This window comes from Macaca mulatta, chromosome 7, assembly GCF_049350105.2.
Source record: "Macaca mulatta isolate MMU2019108-1 chromosome 7, T2T-MMU8v2.0, whole genome shotgun sequence".
In the NCBI taxonomy this organism is placed as follows: domain Eukaryota; kingdom Metazoa; phylum Chordata; class Mammalia; order Primates; family Cercopithecidae; genus Macaca; species Macaca mulatta.
In genome coordinates, this window is record NC_133412.1 from 120,090,855 (window position 1) to 120,110,334 (window position 19,480).

A 19,480-nucleotide genomic window follows, 5' to 3' on the forward strand; every position below is an offset into this window, starting at 1 on the left:
TATAATTTACCTCCATGGTTTCACTGCTGATATTCCATTTTTTAAACTTGAAGATATTTATCAGTCTATTTATGTTGAATATCTCATGGTATACCTTTGAATTTATGGTGGCTATAACAATGGTGGTCACTGAGGCTCAGTGCATGAATATTGAAAGAATAAATGAGTACAATCAGAATCCTTTATTATTAAATACTCAATACAATGACAATAGAAGCACAATTAGCAAATTTATATATATATTTTATTTTTACAGAAACAAGACTCTTAGAATTTTCTTTATGACTCCCAAATTATTCCTTGCTTTCAGGGAAACTTTTTAATCTTTTTGATGCTGTAAGGCAATTCTTGCATTTAGTGGTGGGTGTATAGTTCTAGAAAAATATTTACATGTTAAAAGAAAATATCTACTTTGGTCATTCCAAAGAATAGTTTTATAAAAAGCTGTTTCTAACATCAATCTGGTAATGTACATTATTAATAACATTTCTAGACTTATGTCATCACAACAGATTTGACAATGTTTATTTTTATCAATGCCAAAGTTTTTGTTTTTGTTTTTATTTGAAAACATCTCCTCAAAGGCAAATCAGAGTCATTTCTGAACTTTTCAAAGCTGCTGTCCTGGGAGAGCCGTAGCTTAATTACGATGATTTTGAGAGAACTTAGGCTATTTTTGAAAATTGATCCAATGGTCTTTGATATGCTCTCATAATTTTATCAAAGGGAATTTCCAGGTAGTAAGCAGAGGGAATCAGTTACCAACTTTTGTATTGAGACCCCGTCCTTCACTTAAATGTAGTTCATAAACAAAGAATAATTTTCATGATTTGATAGCAGAGAAAAATGTGAGTTCTTACTGATATATAAATATGATAAATATGGAGTTTCCTGCTTATCTATGTTAAGATAAGCATGTTCTTAAAGATTCTCCAAAGCCATCTCTTTGAAAAACATTTAAAATGGTCTGTTTCACTGAAGCCAAAACAAAATGGCAGCTGCTAGCTTGGTTCTCCTGTTTTATGTATTACGCTTGTTCCTTTGAATGATAAAAGGTTTTGTAGCTACCATGGCTCATCAGAAAACTTCAGCACAAGTGTATTACATAAAACACTATAACCAAGTTAGCAGTTTAGCAAATTCTCAGTCCTCAGATAGAAGTATTATTGTGGCTGCTTGGAATTGATGACTTCCATTTGAGATAGGATGGTGTCTGGAAAGGTAACTGGGAAGTGCCTTTAAAAAGTCTCAGAAAACTTTTAATGAATTTAGAAAAAAAATGAAAAGTATAAACATTTGAGAGAATTGAATATGGAGAAAGGGAAGTCATTTTAAGGTGCAGGATATTCCACATTATGGATATAATTTATTTAACCAGTACCCTATAGTCATTGTTAGACATTAAAACTATTATCTCCTATTATGAACAAGGCTGAGGTGACTACATTTCAAGCACATTGTTGTTTAAGGTCTATAAAGTGTCCCTATGAGCAAACTACCTGTAAGAAAATATTTCCATTTTTCCAAAAGGTAGATTTTTAAGTCTTGGGGTATATTTTCCCTCTTTGATATGTGTCCTTACATGATAGAGAGTCAATGTTAGAGTAAATCAACAGTTACTATTAAATACTGTTTGTAGAGTGCAATACAGGTTTTACAATGTAGCCATAGCAAAGATAAGGGGTTTGCATTCCCATGTGCTTTATGTGGGCAAGTGAAATGTGGTGAAGAGTCTAATAAAGGTGGGTTAAAATGCTCTGCACCTGCTCGCACTTGAAATTTACACAGATGAAGCTGAAGTCAAAATCCATTTATTAGGAAGGATGTTTGAAAAACATCCCTGTGTTCTGTATCACTGAAGCCAAAACAAAATGGCAGTACATGGATTTCCCATCTTAGCTATGTAAGGGTAAAAAGTTTGAAGAAAATACCTACGCTTTTTCTTACTCAAAGTACACAATTGCTTTTACTTAGTAAGTTCTTGTTAATTCCAGGTAGGAGTCATATAAAATGGTGAGATTTCTTTAAAAATCAGAACTAAAACATACATGTCATCAAAGTCATTTCTGAGTTTTTCAAAGCTGCTGTCCTGGGAAAGTCATAGTTTAATTACAATGATTGTGCCATTACTCAAAGCATTTCAACACTTCTTCTGCTACTGCCTTTAAAGGATTAAACAATTCTCCTTTTTCTGTTACTTTTCTTTTTCATCCTGCCTTCCTGCCTCCCTGTGCAGCTTGATCAAAATCAAAAGGTTGGACCTAGGCTTGTGCTAAAAAAAAAAAAGTCCAAGAGCAGTGAAATTGTGAAAGACAGACCCTTTTGTAGTCAGATTGAGAGAATGTGTCGGAAACCATCTGTAGTAAACATCAGGAAGCAGACTGACTAATGTAATTTAATATGTGTGCCACCTACCTACTGGCAATATGTTGACTGTAAGTTTGTGTTCTGCTGAAGAGCAAAAGTAGAAATCAACAAAAATCAAAGCGTCATGTGTCCACAGGGCTTCCTATACCTACAACATTACCTTATGTGAATATTTCATCCCTTGGTGATACCGAATGAATGAAGTGGTACAGTAAAAAAAAAAGTAGGCTGATTTGCAAATATATTATTTACAGTTACATTTACAGTTATTGATACTACATTTTGTCATTGATAAAGCAAGGTAATTTCTTTAAGTATAGCAGGAATTTTAGACATTGTGTGTAAATAAATCTAATTAGTGGTTATTTATTGGAATGATAAAAATAATTTCTAGGAATAAAACTCTTAGTACAGTCATAATTTATATTTTTAATATTTATTTGTAATCTTGTGATGATGAATCTATTTTAATAGGCCAGAGAAATACTTGCAGTCTTCCACAGGGTCCTTTTTGAACAGAAAGAAAAAGGTCCTGTGTAGCATGTTTGTTTCCTTTTGATTTCCACAGTTTTGCTATTAGGAAAATATAGATTAGTTTTTAACTGGTTGAATTTCACAAAGAAATATTTATTGCATTGTTTTATTTATGCTCTGAGCTCTTGACCACGATTATATTTCTGAATTATTGTAATTAAATTTTACAGATTCGAACAGATTCATAAATGACTCCTAGACTAAGATCTGGAAAGAGCATGTTTGACTTGACATTGTTTTTGTGTGAGTTAGATTAGACAAATATAAAGTGTAGATATTAAATTTAAATGATGTGCCTTAGACAAACTTTTAAGCATTTTTAAAAATAAATCTTTGCTTGGCATTTTCTAGAATATAAAGATGAGAAATTATAAGTCCATTAAAATATGATGTGTTTAGCCATAGAAGATGTGATCTTTACACAACAACAAAAAACATTAATTATATTTATTTTGAGAATTAAGACTCTAGTTTAAAAAGTTAAATTGTCATATTTTTATGACTTTCCATCATTATTTTGACTACTATTACATTACAGAGATAAAACCATTTTCGTTTCCTCTTCAGTATTTCTGAAATGCATTTTAATGGTGACTTTTGCAAATATTTACAACATAGCTTCTTCCTGACAAAAGGCAAATCACTTCTAATCATTACTGCTAAGGCAAATGCAAAACCCTAAGACTGCAGTTTGAAAACCAACAGTACATATCACTTTGAAAAACTTCAGGATATAAATATATTTTAAAATAACCATTAGCATTAATAATATTATCTTTATTTTATTACTGGTTTAGCAAATAATTGAACTATCCTCAACCATTACAAAACAAATTTGAAGAGAGACAACATAATAGACCTAGTGGGTAGCCTTGGCTTTTTCCCTGGGGAAACCATCTCAAATCAGAACGGTGAGTTTAACTTCACAGTGCTCTGCCAGTTCAACTTGTGAGACAAATGTCAATTAGCTGTCAGAATTTCTAATGTTAAATAATAACATGAAAGTCGACTGTTGGGAAAGACAAAGAAATTCATCAAGTTGTGAGCTGCAATTGGTAAATGTTTTTAATGGTTAAGTCAGGAGTCACCATTGTGTCCATATAATTGCCCTGGAATGTGGCTTAGAATGCCAGATATGCTACATGAGCATGTAATGTCTGCTAATGAGGACAATATTTTCTAGCTTATTATTATTCTTAGTTGGAACATAGGGCAGAATGATGTAAGGAGAGCAGTATAGTCTCTTTTCCAGTCCCTGTTACAGTGTTAAGCATTTCTACCTTTATTTTCTCAAAAATTATGTCAAAACCTATTTCTAAGTCTTAAAATGAATAAGTAAGAGCAGGAGATTTCCAGAATCCCTTTCACTTAAACTAAGAAAATGTAAGGAGCATTTTGTGTCTTATAATCTATTTATATACTTTACCCCTGGAAAATATTTGGAATATACTATGAAAGAAGTAAAACATTAAAAGGGGATGGTTAAATATTTTCCTTGGTATGGGATGCAAAATTAATTGACATTATAAGAATATATCCATTTTGTTTCTTTGGAATTGTTGCCCTAATTTTTCCAAATGTAGCAAAATATATTTTCATCCCAAGCACTGATCATGCTAAGTTAATTCTAGTAAATGAACCCAACATAAATTTCAGTAGAATAAAACTTCTACTTGTCTTGAAAAGTACTAAACAATAATTGTATTTTCAACTAAGCAAACTAATTGGACCCACTCAAACAAAGGACTGTCCAAGTAATTTTGTAAAGGATTTATGGATCAAATTAATTTAAAGTCATGCAACTCAAAACAAATAAAACAGCATAAATGTTAGTGAAAGAGACTCAAAGTCACTTATATTACATTTAAAATTTCAAGAGGTAAAAGTTTTGCCTTCCACTTGAAGTAAATACATCCTCAAATGCCAGAAAGTTACATTTGAGTAATATTAAAGCTTCTCACAACTTAATTTATATGGTAATATATTGGTATCATTGTTGTTATCAGGAGTTCCTAGAAGATGTTACACACCAAAAAAAGTATTTTTGAGAAGCTTGACAAGTTATAAAAGATTTTTGGGTAAAAAAAATACTTTGTATAAAAAATTCAAAACATATCTTCTCTAAAATGAAATAAGACAAAAACAACAAAAGCGGCACGGGATTATTTAGTTGTGTTTCATGTTTCCTTAAACAATCAAGATTAATGAAATAGAGTCCTTAGCCAATAGACCTAGAAATATGTTGGGAAATGAAAGAGCATAGATCAAAATAAAAAGATGATTTTATCTATCTTTATTTTCCATTGGTAATTTAAATAGCTTAAACATGCATCAATTCAAACTATTTACAAATACAAATTTTTCCATTTGTTTCCAAGAAAAATAGAGTAACAGGAACAAGAGCTATCTTTCTACTTTAAACAACCAAATAACTGGGCCAAGTATATGAAACCACAGTGTTAAGGATACTAGATATCAGATAATGAAGACGTGTGTTCCCTGGGAAATGGGAGTCAAATAAGGTGAATTCTTTTGACCAATACAAAGTTTATAGGCCATGGTGCAAGTAGGGGAAAAGAAGGTGAAACCTGGTAGAAAATCTGAGTTGAGGAGATGAGAGTTCAAAAAAACAAAGGAAGCTGGAATGTTCAGGGCAGAATACCAGAGAAAAACAGTGGCAGAGAAAAAGAGAGAGAGAAACAGAGCACTGCAGAGAGTCCCCCTTGAGTATTCAGCAGAGTACTGATCAGGACATGAAATGAGAAATCTACCCAATACTTGGGAAAGAACCAGAGGGATCAATTTGAGTTAACAGTGCCCAGCCTTCACAGGACTGGGAATGGTGACTGCTCCCATCCACCACATGGAAAAATTTCATAATACATGGGACATTTGATGGAGGATTCAGAATAGTCTTGCCTCCATCATGAGAAATAATTAGCCCTATATCAAACATTACTCTAGTCTCACCTGACAAATCTTAACAGCAACACCTAAAATAATGAAACTGTTTTGAAGTGACTTAACTATCTTCCCTGAAAAAGCTCAAGAATATTTATAAGAATACAAAAATATGCAGCACCTATCAAGGTAACAGTCACAATGTCTGGTACCCAGTCAAATTACCAGACTTGTAAAAAAATAACGAAAACAATGATCCATTATGAGAAGAAAAATCAATCAACTGAAACCAACCAAGAACTTATATAGATGTTGACAATAGCAGATAATTTAAAATGGTTATGATAACTGGATTTCATACATTTAAAATATTAACTAAAGACATACATATATTTGCTAAAAAGATTCAAATTGAACTTACAGAGATGAAAAATCCAATGACTTAGATGAAAAATACACCAAATAAAACTAAAAGTAAATTAGACATTGTGGAAGAAACTATTGTTGAATGTGAAGACAGAATAAAAACTATCACAAATTAAACATTAATAGAAAAAAATGAAAATGCCTTAATGATTTGTGTGACACTTTCAAGCGATTTTATCTATGTGTGATTGAAATCTTCAAAGGAGAGGAGGACTAGCAGAAGTATCTGAAGAAACATTAGTGAGAAAAACCTCAAATTTTATGAAAACTATAAATCCACAGATCCAAGAAATTTAATGAACACGAAGCACATATAGAAGGAAGAAAAATATATCAAAGCACATCACAATACAATTTATAAAAATGAATGATAAGGAAAATCTTAAAAGCAACCAGAGAAAAAAGTCACATTACATACAGAAGAATAAATTTAAGGCTATCCACAGATTTATTCCTGGAAACAATGCAAACAAGAAGAATATGGTACAATATCTGAAAAGTTCTTAAAAACAACAACAACAACAACAATAACAACAACAAAAAACAAGGATGCTTAATCAGAGGAAACTTTCAAAAAATGTGTGGTATATTATGATCTTGGTATTTTGTTTATTGTGAACTTTGCTGGAATTTCGTGTTGGAGAGGCAGTCATGTGGGAAGTGAAAGTATATCTAGAATAATATCAACTTTTTAGAAAAAATTTTGCTTTTTAATGACAATATCAGTATATACATTTTAATATTAAAGTTACTTCTGTCAGTAATACTTTGGAATCCTATCTTCACAGTTTAATTTAGTCTGATGATATGTTGTCATTCATTCGACTGTATTGTTCTTCATAGAAACAAAATGATTCTTTTATTTTTCAGAATCATATGGGAATAAATCTTTTATATATCTGTAGATAATTGGCTAGTCTTACTCTCTGATTCTTTATCATTGTGAATGACTATGTATTTTTATCATCCTGGTTTGATTTAGAAGTGCAATCTCCAAAGCAATTAGAATTTATAGATTAGATTACAAGAAAAGGTCATTCCACCAATTAAAAATTGGCACGATTTTCTATACCCTTACAACATATGCCATGAAATGCATCCAAAAAAAACACTAGTAGAGGAAACATTCAATGCTATAAATACAGTGTCATGAAATAGATTTGAATTCTTTTGAAATAAGGCATAGAGCTGCAGAAGATATATGTCATAGACTTTGAAGATATTTTACCATATTTTTAAAATATAAAAATATTTGGATATGTAGATATATATTTATATATGTATATATGTTTATACACATTAAAATTATTAAAAACTGTATTAACTCCATTGAAATAGCTTAATCATCTGTTGTCTCTAAGTATAATGGCCAGTGTTGCAGTCTTTACAATTTCTGTATTTTTACTGGTAACTCTCTTAGCTAACTCTCTAAGTTTTACTTCTTTTCTATATAGAAACAAAGAAAAATAAAGTCATCTTAATTTTAATAATCAGTGATCAATTACTGATATGGCATTAAATCAAAAGGAACTTTTTGCTATGAGTACATAAAACTTCATCAAGAAGAATTCAAACAGATTGATAATTGATTACCAAGTTCCATTATTATAGAAACTTATATATATATATATATATATTTTTTTTTTTTCAGGGAGTAAAATATAAGCATGTGGTTTTATAGAAATGGATTACATTTTTTCCAGGCAAATCATTTAAATTTTGATAAACTATTATTCAAACCAATTACTTGATGAGTATTAATGAATAAAGGAAAAGCGCATTTATCTTTATAAAGCAGCTTTTAGAACTAAAGCAAAACTTAATCATAATTTTTGTGATGCTTATATCATGGGATTTCTGAATATTCATATTTTAATATTTCCTCAAGATCTACCTTTAATGTTATGCTCATTTACAGCAACTAATTAGCCAAAATTACTATTCTTACCTGAAATGAAGTAATTGGATATATATTAACATGAGCCTCATTCCATCTTTGTCCTTTATTCCCACTTGAAGACCACAGTGGATTCTCTATTGTTGTTTGCCCTTTCAAACGTAGATAAACATTTAAGACGCCTAAAAATGACAATAAAATTTTATTTTGCATAGTCATTTTCAACTCAAATTTGTTTTTCCTTGACCAAATACTCGTAAACTTTTTAAACTGAAATTTTACAGAACACTCTAGTGTCTTGTCCTCTCTTCTCCTCTCATTTCCTATTTTGCTCTTATGACATTTGACATTTGATCCAAAAGTAACCATGTCCTAATTCCCTAGAACATGTGAATGTTGCCGGATACTGCAAAAGGGATTTAAGGATTTTGCAATGGGGAGATTATTCTAGATTATTAGGGTGAGTCCTAAATGCAATTACATATAGCTTTATAAAACAGAGGCCGAGGGAGATTTGATACAGGAAGGAAGGCCATGAGAGAGAAAGAGATGTTACATGGCTGGTTTCGAAGATGGAGGAAGGGGCCACAAGGACTACTGGCAGCTTCTTGAAGCTAGTAAAGACAGAGGAAAGGGCTTCTCTCCTGGAGCTTCAGAAGAAGCCAGCTCTGATGACATCTTGATTTTAGGCCCAGAATGCTTTCTGTAGATTTCTATGCTCAAGAATAAGATAATAAATTTGTGTTGTTTTAGGTCATGAAGTTGGTGACCATTTGTTATTTGTTACAGTAGCAAGAGGAAATGAATATAGCATGTAATCATGTACTGACTAACTTGCTCAGAGTTGGACTCTAATTCTGTCGTCTTATATTATCATTTAGAATCTTATTTTTTCAGTTCGATTTTTACCCGTCTCATTTTTCTTCTAAAATAGTTATTGGAATATAAAATGAAGATAGCTTTTATCTCATTTGATATCTCTTTCAACAGTTTAATGTGCTGTACACAGTAATGATATTAATGATGATAATGATATTAATACAATAAATATATTTCGAACACTTACTCCAGATGAGGAATTAATCCTCTCAACAATCCTATGAAGTATTTATTATTATTATCCCCACATTATAGATGAGAAAACTTAGAGGGGTTAAACAATTTGCTCTATGTCATACAGTAAGAACATAGCACAAGCAGGATTTGAACTCAGGGAGTTTCAGAGTCTTACATCTTAATCACTAGGCAATCAATATTTTAATAGATAATTTTAAAAATCAACTTTATTGAGGTAAAATTTACATGCAATAAAATTCATTCATTACTATGTGTATACGCCAATAATCTTAGACTAATGTCTACTACAATGTAAGTACTTGATCAAGATACAATCAATGTATCTTGATCAATGTTCAAGATACAGAACATTTCCACTTCCTCAAACAATTCTCTCACTTTCCTCTGTAGTTTATCTTGCCAGCCACCCTACCTTTGCTAGATAACTAGTGATCAGGCTTCTATCTCTAATTAATGATTTCTTTTATAGAGTGTCATATTAATGGAATTAGGCAGTATATAATTTTTGTGTGTTTGGTGACTTTCCCTCAGTGTAATACTGATGATATTTATGTCATTGTTTTATTAGTCATTTTAAATTCAATGCTTAGTTTACTTATGTTTAATGTACTTTATTGATGTGTTTATACTTAAATACACCATCTTGTTGGTTTGCATTTCTTTCTTCTGTTTTTCCTTCTCCCTATCCCCTTCCATTCCTTTTTTCCAGGAACAGATTTTTTTCAGGATTTATAAAAAAATAAAAGATTTCAATTTATGTAGTCTACTGACTTCTTAACTATATCTCCTTTTACTATGCATTAGTGATTATTTTAGAGTTAACAAGATATAACTTTTCAGAGTCTAATTAGAGTCAATATTTTACTTCTTCATACTTACAAATCGTAATTCAAACTCCCTTCACATGTTCCCCTATTACCTTATCCTATTCACTTCAGATTCTATATCTCCACAAATGTAACAACCTTACACAACATATAATTCATTTATCTGCCTCATTTCTTTACTCAAATATATTTTACTTTTGTTTACATTGTAAACCTCACCTTACGGTACTATTTTTAAGAGCCAGATATGAATATATTTTCTATAAATTATAAGAAGAAAGGAAATATGGCATTTCAGTTTCCACTTATTCCCATTTCTGGTGGTTTACATTTCTACCTGTAGATCTGAGTTGCAATCTGGCACCCACGGCCCAAAAGGCATCCCTTAGCAGTTTTTTGCAGTGATGAGCTTCTAGGGACAACATTTCTCTGATTCCTTTAGGTAAAAATATTCTCATTTCTCTCATATTGCTCGTGAGGTATAGATGGCAGGGTTTGTTTTTTTTTTCCAGCATATTAAAGGTGTACCATTATCTTCTGCATGCTATTTCTAATGTGAAATAAACCATCATTCATTTTTGTCTGTCTTGTACATAGTATGCTTTTCTTTCTCTCTCAGGCCACTTTGGAGAATTTCCCTTTGTCTTTGGTTTGCAGTAGTTGATTGTGATGAATGTAAATACGGTTTTCTTTAGATTCATCTTGCTCAGGGTTATGCTGAGTTTCTTCTAAGTCTTTTCCATTAATTCTTTTTCAAATTTGTTTTATTTAATCTTACTCTTTTTTTAAGAGATGGGGTCTTGCTCTGTCACCCAGACTGGTGTGCAGTGGTGCCGTCGCACCTCACTGCAGCCTCAAACTCCTGGGCTCAAGGGATCTTCCCACCTCAGCTTCCAAAGTAGCTCATACTGCAGGGGCACCCCAACATGCCTAGCTTTTTTTTTTTTTTTTTTTTTTAATGAATGGAGTCTCTCCATCTTACTCAGGTAGATCTCCAACTGAGTTCAACCAATCCTTCTGCCTTGGCTTCCCAAAGTGTTTGGGATTACAGATGTGAGTTACCATGCCCGGCCCCATTATTTCTAACAATATTTTCTGCCACGTGTCTCTTTCCTCTCTTTTGCACAATTGACTTATATATAAGTCAATTATATATATAATATATATATTTAAGTACTTATATATGTAATGTAACTTGATATTCTTGTATAGGTCATTATGGCTCTGTTTATTTTTCTTCAATATTTTCCCATATTTTCTCAGATTAGAAAATTTTTCTTGTCTTCAAGTTCATTGACTTTTTTTTCTGTCATCTCCAGTCTTCTGTTAAGCCCATCCAGTAAATTTTTTGTTTATTGTACTTTGTAGTATAATTCTTATTTAGTCCTTTTGTATAGTTTCTTTCTCTGCTGAACTTTATCCATTCACTCATTTTATTTCCTTTGATTCTTTCAGCACATTCTCTTATTTCATTGAACACATTTATAATATCTTTTTTTTTTTGAGACGGATTCTCTCTCTGTCGCCCAGGCTGGAGTGCAGTGGCGCGATCTCGATCTTGGCTCACTGCAAGCTCTGCCTCCCGGGTTCACGCCATTCTCCTGCCTCAGCTTCCCACGTAGCTGGGACTACAGGTGCCAGCTACCACACCCGGCTAATTTTTTGTATATTTAGTAGAGATGGGGTTTCACCGTGTTAGCCAGAATGGTCTCCATCTCCTGACCTCGTGATCCACCTGCCTCGGCCTCCCAAAGTGCTGGGATTACAGGCGTGAGCCCCCGCGCCCGGCCTATAATACCTTCTTTAAAGCCTCTATCTGCTAAGTCCAAAGTTTTACTTTCTTAACTTTGGTTTCTACGAACTGATGTTAACTTTTTATGGCTATGAATCATATTTTCTATTTATTTGTATATCTAGTGACTTTCAGTGAGTTATGGGCATTGTAGATAGACCATTATAGAGACTCTTCAGCTGTAATGTTTCTCAGAAGGCTATTGGCTCTTGTTATAGCAGTTCAGTTATAAATTGACCATGCTGAACTTGTATAGGCTTGGTTTTCCACTACTAATGCAGATCTGTGAAAACCCAAAATTGTTGCCCTAAATTCTCTAACTTTATGGGACTCAATCTCCAAATCTGTCTTACCTATGAATCTTATTGGGGCTTGCATTTAGGCTTTTTTAGAGAATGTCTAGAGAAGGCCTTTCTCCCAGGTATGATTCTAGCCTTTCTGGTTTCATCGTGCTGCCAGGGATTTTATGAGATCTCTACACTCTCATCAAGTTTCATGGCTGAGACTTCAATATTGCATGCTGCTCTCCTCTCAGGTCTCTTTGCACTCCCCATCTTTGTTGTGCTGCCAGTCTCACAAAGGTTGCTATAAGTCTTGGTTTTTCTAGTCTTCTACATGTACAGTCTAGCCTTCAGCAAATACTCCTGAGGGAACCCCGTACAGACTTCTGGATTCAACCCTGCACATCTCTTTTCTTTCTGTTGTCCTGACCCACAGATTCCAATGACATCAATTGTACAGTACGCTAATCTTTGTTCCCTGACTGAGTGGGATCTTCACATTCTGCTTGAATTTCTGGGATGTGTGGCAAGTTCAGGAAATTGTCCTTAGGCAGAGAGCTTGACTGTCATGGAGATCACTCCATTAGTTTCTCTTTTCTCATCCATTGCAGTCTTACCCTGTTTTTTGGTCTATTCTCTAAAAAATGGTTTCTAACATATTTTGCCCATTTTTATGCTTGTTTAGGGCAATAGGACTTATCTGATATCATTTACTACTCCTTGGCTTTAAGACGATCTCATTTTGATAACAGATAATTATATAAATTATTAGTAATATGTTAATATATACACTTCACAATAGACATATAAAATTTCCACATAATGTAGTATATAGACTTATTTATATGAATATTGTACATAAATTCTAATGAACAGAAAAGACAATATAACATTTTCATTAAATGAAATCACTCAGAGGGTAGCCTTCTTAACATTTTGTTGTATGTTGCTTTAGCTTTTAAAGCAATGTATCGTTATATGTATCGTTATATGATATAGTTTATTCTTCCAATTTTTAGAGAAATTTTCTTTAATTCTTTACACGTAAGACTATATGTATGCATATAATAGAAGTATATAAATATGGGTATCCACTTTTTAAGCAAAAACTGCATTCTTTATATCACAGCTGGATGACTGTCTTCATATCTAAATCTCTAATTCCCTCAACTTCCTCATTAGGCAAATGATAACTAAATGATGATAACTAGCATAAGCTTTAGTGAGAATTAAAGTATGTAAACCATATATTATTTCTTATATAATCAGCACTACATTTCTTATTACAGGAAGATATTCAACTAAGGTTTCTCTATTACTCTATTGACGTGTTAGGTTATATTAATGCACTTTATAATATTGAACTAAATATTATATTGCAGGAATAAAATGTACTTTATAATAGACCATTGACTTTTTATTATAAGGTTGAGTCAATTTGCTAGTATTTTATTTTGGAATAATCCGTGTATATTTATCCATATGGTTCTCCAGTTTTCTTTTTTGATTTTATCTTTCAGTGTCGCATTTTCACTTTTTGCTTCAAAATTACCTTCTATCATTTTTCCCCTTTAGGGTCAGAAAGAATCTCAGACTTGTCTTCCACAGAACTGACGTTAATTTCCATAGCATATTTTTGTTTCTGTTGTTTTGTTTGTAATGTCATCTTTATTCTGCTATTATACTATTTAAAGTGTATTACTCTTTTGTGACCTCAGAATTCTCCTTTATATCTAGACTTTATCCAATTCCATCTTTTTCTTGGTCCACTGTTCTCTTATATTCTTTCATAAAGTTCATATTCTTATATGCTTTATTAAACATATAAAGCATATGCTGTACACATTTTACTTTCACTGGAAGTAATTCAGTAAGTCTTTTTCACCAGTATGTGTTTCTTCTACTACATGCCATGTGAGCCAGTTTTTATTCTATGAAATTTTCATTAGAACCTCATGTTTTTCTCTATTTTCTTCATCTTTATTCATTCTTGAATAATAAGAAGTAATCCTTTGGCATTTTTCACCAGACAATTTTTGAGGCTTCTCTTATACCCTTTCATATAGAGTTTTATTTCTCTTGGGTTGCATGACCTTTTATTTTGATTTAATTGACAGGAAATATATCCATCCAATCAAGAAATGGACTTTTTAAAAAATATTAAAAGAATATTTTAAGACCTATTATAGTTCGCTAACAAAACAGTGCATACTACATGTCTTTCAGAATTCATGCGTTTTAATACATACATGATTTAGTAAAACACATTAATATGTATGACTTATCTTTCTTATATCAATAATGATAGGGCATTGTGTCAGTAATGAATAATGTTTCTCACTAAGGGAATTCTGTTTGCCTGTGATTATGTTTATTTCTTAACATTTTCTTTTTACATATGTAATATACATTCAAACTTGAGTTATTTCTGTTTGTTGAATACATAATATGTAAAAAAATGTTTTGCCTAGGTTTAAAGAAGTCAGGTCTGAATTATTCGAGCTCTTGTTAGGTTTGAGAATAGACTAAATAAGGTATATTCATTTGTGGCTAGATTATATTTAAAAAGGCAAATTTTACTTGTTTGATAAGAAAAAGACAAAAGAACTACAACATTGAAATAAATCTTTCAAATATAATTTCAATGTCTTACATATATAGTAATAATTATATTATTATCCCAGTCAGTGAATGCAAACTACTTATTACTGGTATATTTTAGAAGTGATGAGAAAAGCAGTGTTAATCAACAAATGATTTTGGAACTTTTCTCTCAGTAAGTTTCCAGTTCTTAAGTTTATAAAAGAGAAATTCATGCCAAAAGATATTTAAACTTATGTCAAGTCATCTTGGTCAACAAAATTAGAACTTCTGAAATAGAATAAAGCTATTCGGGAGAAGTTAGGTTCAGCAAAGCTGATTCAGCACATTATAGATTTATAGTAAAAAAAAAAAAAAAAAAAAAAAAAACAAACTCTGAAGTGAATATGATGGATTGTGTTAATACTCCTTAAAAGTAAGTTTAAATCCCCAGAGACACTGTGTTCATGCTTTAGTAGACATCAGATACCAAAACGTATAAATTTAATCATCCCCAAGGATTTTCAATTTTATAGGAGTTTTCAAATTCTGCAGTTCTAGAATACGAGTTTGAAGAAGCTAAGCAAAACTCAACTTTTTCTTTTCCTTTGTTTCTTCATTCTCATCTTTTGATCACAACTCTCCAAAAATCAGGTGCTAGAGCTTAGAGGACTTTAGTCAGCTCTTATGTTTAAAGACTGCAGGCAAGGCTGGGCACGGTGGCTAACACTTGTAATCCCAGCATGTTGGGAGGCCGAGGCAGGTGGATCTCCTGGGGTCAGGAGTTCGAGACCATCCTGGCCAACATGGTGAAACCCCGTCTCTACTAAAAATACAAAAAATTAGCTGGGCGTAGTGGCGAGTGCCTGTAATCCCAGCTACTTGGGAGGTTGAGGCAGGAGGATTACTTGAACCTGGGGGGCAGAGGTTGCAGTGAGCTGAGATCATGCCACTGCACTCCAGCCTGGGCAACAAGAGTGAAACTCCTATCTCAAAAAAAAAAAAAAAGACTTCAGGCAAAAATGCTAAATGATGTAAGTGCTGTCTTATCTCATGAATAATGGCCAAAACTTTGAGGTTATTCATGGCATTATGTAATAGTCCGATTATTATTTTAATATTATTTACTATATCTTATAATATAAACTATAATTTGCAAAAATAATATTTCTCACTAATGTTACCTAGTTCTCTTAAGTTCTTAACATAATTTTACTTTTAATTATTTTTCTATAAATATGTATTGTATATATTTTTGATACATAATTTAAGTATATATTCTAAAATGTGCATACATATTCCCAATAGAGTCTTGAAATTGCCAAGTTCACATGAATTAATTTATAATGTGGTTTATTCTGAGGTGTGGAGATCACTTGCATATGAATCACATTGTTGTTATAATCAGTAACACACTTACTAATTTGAGTTTCACGTTTCATGAAAAATAAGGATGTGCCAAAATCATCCAGCTCTAGGCAAGATCTATGTATACTGATAGGTAATTGCTAGCATCATTTGTTTTATACATACATACAAAATGAGAAATTATAAAATCATTATTTTCTGCTTGAATAAAAACAGCTGCACACACCCATTGATATTATTTTTTCAACATATAATTGCAGTGTTATCCTAAATGAAAAATGTCAGTTTATTTTCTACAGTTATTACCATTCCTTCTGGTGCACAGGTGAATTTGTACATTAGAGTCCAAAATGTTTTTAAATTATAGCTTTCCTTTCTATTTCTCTGATGTAAGTCAGATCCCTTATGCTAACCTTTTCCGTCTTGGGTTCTATCACTTTCTCTACTCTCCCATAAGCACAGTATTCTCCCTTGTCATACACTGGCTCTGTCCATTTCTCATATTCTTTGACCTTTGTTCTCCTCCTCCTATATAATTACCTCTTTTGGAGGACGCCTTATATTTCTTCTCTTCCATAGACACTTTTATTTTAATGTACTCCTCAGTGTTCTCTCCCTTGTTCACCCATGCCATGGGCTTGTCCTACATTTTGATACATATTACTTTCAATTTTTATTTTATTCAGAAATTTATTACCTAAAAAAGATGATGAACTATTTTATGAATAAAAAAATTTCATCATATTTGTATTTTATTCTCTATAGAACCCTAAACACTATTAGGCACACAGCCTGTGCAATTCATCTTATTGTAGAGAAATGAATGAATTCAAAACCTAAGGGTAAAAAAAACCTTAATGTCAGTGAAATTAGTTTTAAAAGTTTGGTACACTGGATGAGAAACAGAAGCAGTTAATTCAATTGCTTACCATCAAGTCAATTGATGAAATAATATTGTCTGTTAATTATGCTGAAAATGAGACTCATATGGTTTGAAGTAACAGTCTTTCTCAGCTACTGAGTTCTCAGCCTTACTCAGTTCATACATTAATTTTGCCTAAACACACTAGATTTTATTATATACACTGTCTAAGGGACCATCATCAATGAAGAATTAAATAGAAAAAAGATTAGTTTAGAAGTAGTTAGTGGTTCAAACCTGGATTCTAAAAAGATAAATGTATTAGAGATTACATATAGTTTTACTAGCAGGTCTGTAACAAGTATCTGTAAAAAGAGTTTTATTGTAAACTTTTTTATTTTAAGTTTTTATTGTAAAAAGAGACTTATTGTAATAAGTCATGGCTAGATTCTATCCACCTCCTCAATTTTAAAATATATCTCACTTAGCAAAGCAGTTTACTGAATGAATGTCTTCCACCCATAGCATTATTTTCACATTGACAGCATTGGCATCATCAGTATTAAATATAAACAGGACTTCACTGACAGCATTGACTAATTCTTAACAGAAAGCGTGAATTAATATTAACTATTATCAAACAGCTCATGGTTTGGTAGTTATTCCCTAATATCTAAATGGAGAACACTAAGTAGCCTTATCTATCCCCTTGGCCACCTAAGAGTTGTCTCCTGCAAGGAACTTAATTCTGAAAATTTATCAGAATACAAGTACCTTAATATTTTATGTTTATTCCACTGAGATTCTCCCAGAGTCAGTGTAATCAAGGCTCTAAAATAATAGTTCCTTGTCTTAAGATTCTTTCTCATATGGCATTTAACTCCACGGAAGAAAAATCCCAGTATGTGAGCTGATTCCCTATTTGAGAATGTATTTGATATGTAAGCAAGAATCTTGACATTTTAAATTCTAATCAGAAGAAATACAGTCTTTGACCAAGACGAGAATAAAAATCAAACTCTTAAAATCTTGCAAAACATTATCTTTGCTTTCTCAATATCTTGTATAAAAATATTTAAGTTCCTAGTTTAAAATCCTTGAATGCCAGCATATCTGTTGAAAGCATTAATCCATTCTTGCCAAACTCTTGCTTAATCTAATAAATCTTATTAAGAGAAACTTAATGAGTAATTTCAGATTCTTTACATTTGAACTCTACATTAAGTTAGATCATCATAAGGTGACATACCTGGTCCTTAATATTTCAGCTCAAAACAAAAATTTTGTTTTATCCCTGTATTATGGTTTATCAATATATTAAATTTTTATTTGAACAAGTTTTATATGTTTATTCTTTATATGAATATCTTACTAAGTAAAGATATTACTGATTACATTACTCAAGTGTAGTTTTATAATATGCATTTCTGTTTGCATTAATTGTTAAGAATATGTGACACTTCTGCTTTTCTTTTTGCTTTAGTTGCCAGAGCATGTAGATGAAAATTCAAGTTAAGTCATTTAAGTTACTAATAAACAACTTCTTCTCTCTCTCTTTTTTTTTTTTTTTTTTTACAATCTATAATGTCTTCATGAAACTACCTTCTGTTTCCAAACTAAACTGCATACTTTCAGTTCCCTTGTTTTGTTATTCTAGTATATTCAGAAGCAAAAGAATCTAGTTTGGATCATTCTTTAAATCTATTGTGTAAATGTTGTTTCAGAGAATCACATATAAATAAATCATGGTTATTGCTCTCAAGAAGTTTACAATTTTACAGGGGTCAGTGTGACAAACATTATGATAGGTATGCATATCAGGAGTTTTGGGAATAAAAGGAGCAGAGAAGATAGGAAAGAATTTCAGCAGATGTCCCTGAATTGCCTTTTCTGTTTGTTTGTTTGTTTTGTTTTGTTTTTGAGAGGAAGTCTCGCTCTGTCCCCCAGGCTGGAGTGCATTTGCGCATCTCAGCTCACTGCAAGCTCCGACTCTCGGGTTCACACCATTCTCCTGCCTCAGCCTTCCGAGTAGCTGGACTACAGGCGCCCGCCACCACGCCCAGCTAATTTTTTTGTATTTTTAGTAGAGACGGGGTTTCACCGTGTAAGCCAGGACGGTCTCCATCTCCTGACCTCGTGATCCGCCCGTCTCAGCCTCCCATAGTGCCTGAATTGCCTTTTTAAGGAAGGTTATGCATGACTTAGAAGATTAAATAGGAGAAAAAGTACTTATACAATTAGACAATTAAACAAATATTTGTTTATTAATTTTTTGGGGGGTACTTGAATATTTACATGCAGGGCAGGGTGTTATCAGAAGAGACATTATTTCTACTCCCATCAAGCCTACAGTTCATCAGGACAAGGGAGACAGCCTGTGAAGAGGCTCCAGGCACAAGAGAGCTTGTCCAGGAAAACTTCAAGTATGACTGGAATAGACTATGAAGTTAGCCCAAGGAGAAGCCAGAGGGGCATATATCCTTAGGGTCCTGTTACTGCTTTTAGAGAAAGATCTTTACCCTGGAAGCTATGGACTAAAAAGACAGCAAGAAAATCAGTTAACAAGCG

At 32.3% G+C, this 19,480-nt stretch overlaps 1 protein-coding gene across 1 annotated transcript in view; it reads right to left on the reverse strand.

Annotated features, from left to right (window-relative positions):
* MDGA2 (MAM domain containing glycosylphosphatidylinositol anchor 2) overlaps positions 1-19,480 on the reverse strand; it is an 832,021-nt gene that overhangs the window by 6,571 nt on the left and 805,970 nt on the right. Inside the window, exon 15 of the mRNA XM_001097544.5 lies at positions 8,177-8,307. Within this exon, the coding sequence (XP_001097544.1) occupies positions 8,177-8,307 (131 nt within the window). The remainder of the gene's footprint in view (positions 1-8,176; positions 8,308-19,480) is intronic.